The sequence below is a fragment of the Teleopsis dalmanni genome, chromosome 1 (assembly GCF_002237135.1).
Source record: "Teleopsis dalmanni isolate 2A chromosome 1, ASM223713v2, whole genome shotgun sequence".
NCBI classification, from domain to species: domain Eukaryota; kingdom Metazoa; phylum Arthropoda; class Insecta; order Diptera; family Diopsidae; genus Teleopsis; species Teleopsis dalmanni.
The window spans coordinates 133,888,344-133,888,967 of record NC_051846.1 but is presented as its reverse complement, the minus strand read 5'-3'; the positions used below and the strand labels follow the sequence as shown (position 1 = coordinate 133,888,967).

Genomic DNA, 624 nt, shown 5'->3' with positions numbered 1-624 from the left:
TCTAGTTTTTTCTGAACATTGGAGCGTACATTGTTGGCGGTACTAAGCCGCATGCGTACCTTGGCTGCGACAAGGTAGTGATCTGAGTCGATGTTTGAACCACGGAACACAAGACATCACCATATCATATAATATTTATGGTGATAAAAAAAATTATATTAAAAAAATACAAAAATTACAAAAAAAAAATTACTCACTTTAAAGATTTTTAAGCAAACCACAGGCAACACACGACTATTAAAATATTCAATTAGGTTGAATAGCTCGTTATTCGGTCTGCAATGAATTGCTGAACTACTCCTAATCTTGAATGCATAATAATTGCGAAATGGAGAAAAAAATTTTTGTTGCGTTTGTGACTAGCGATTGTAGTTAAAAAAAATTAGATTAACATTAGTTTATTGGTTTAGTTACGAGAATTTTTTCATTGAATTTTATTTCATCATTGTTAATACATTTAAGACTTTCGCCGTCGAATAGCTTATCACTATTGCAATACATATGTTCGAGTTAAATTTCATCTGACTTTTTCACAGTAATATAATATCGCTTACAATCCAGATAATCTGGATATGTGTCTACACCATCACAGCCCTTTTTATTTCTCAAATGTTTGACATACTT

General features: G+C 31.2%; 1 protein-coding gene across 1 annotated transcript in view; it reads left to right on the top strand.

Annotated features, from left to right (window-relative positions):
• Window positions 1–328: 328 nt before the first annotated feature.
• Window positions 329–624, top strand: part of LOC119666210 (protein lava lamp-like) — a 3,991-nt gene continuing 3,695 nt past the window's right edge. The window contains exon 1 of the mRNA XM_038075491.1: window positions 329–371. Within this exon, the coding sequence (XP_037931419.1) occupies window positions 329–371 (43 nt within the window). The remainder of the gene's footprint in view (window positions 372–624) is intronic.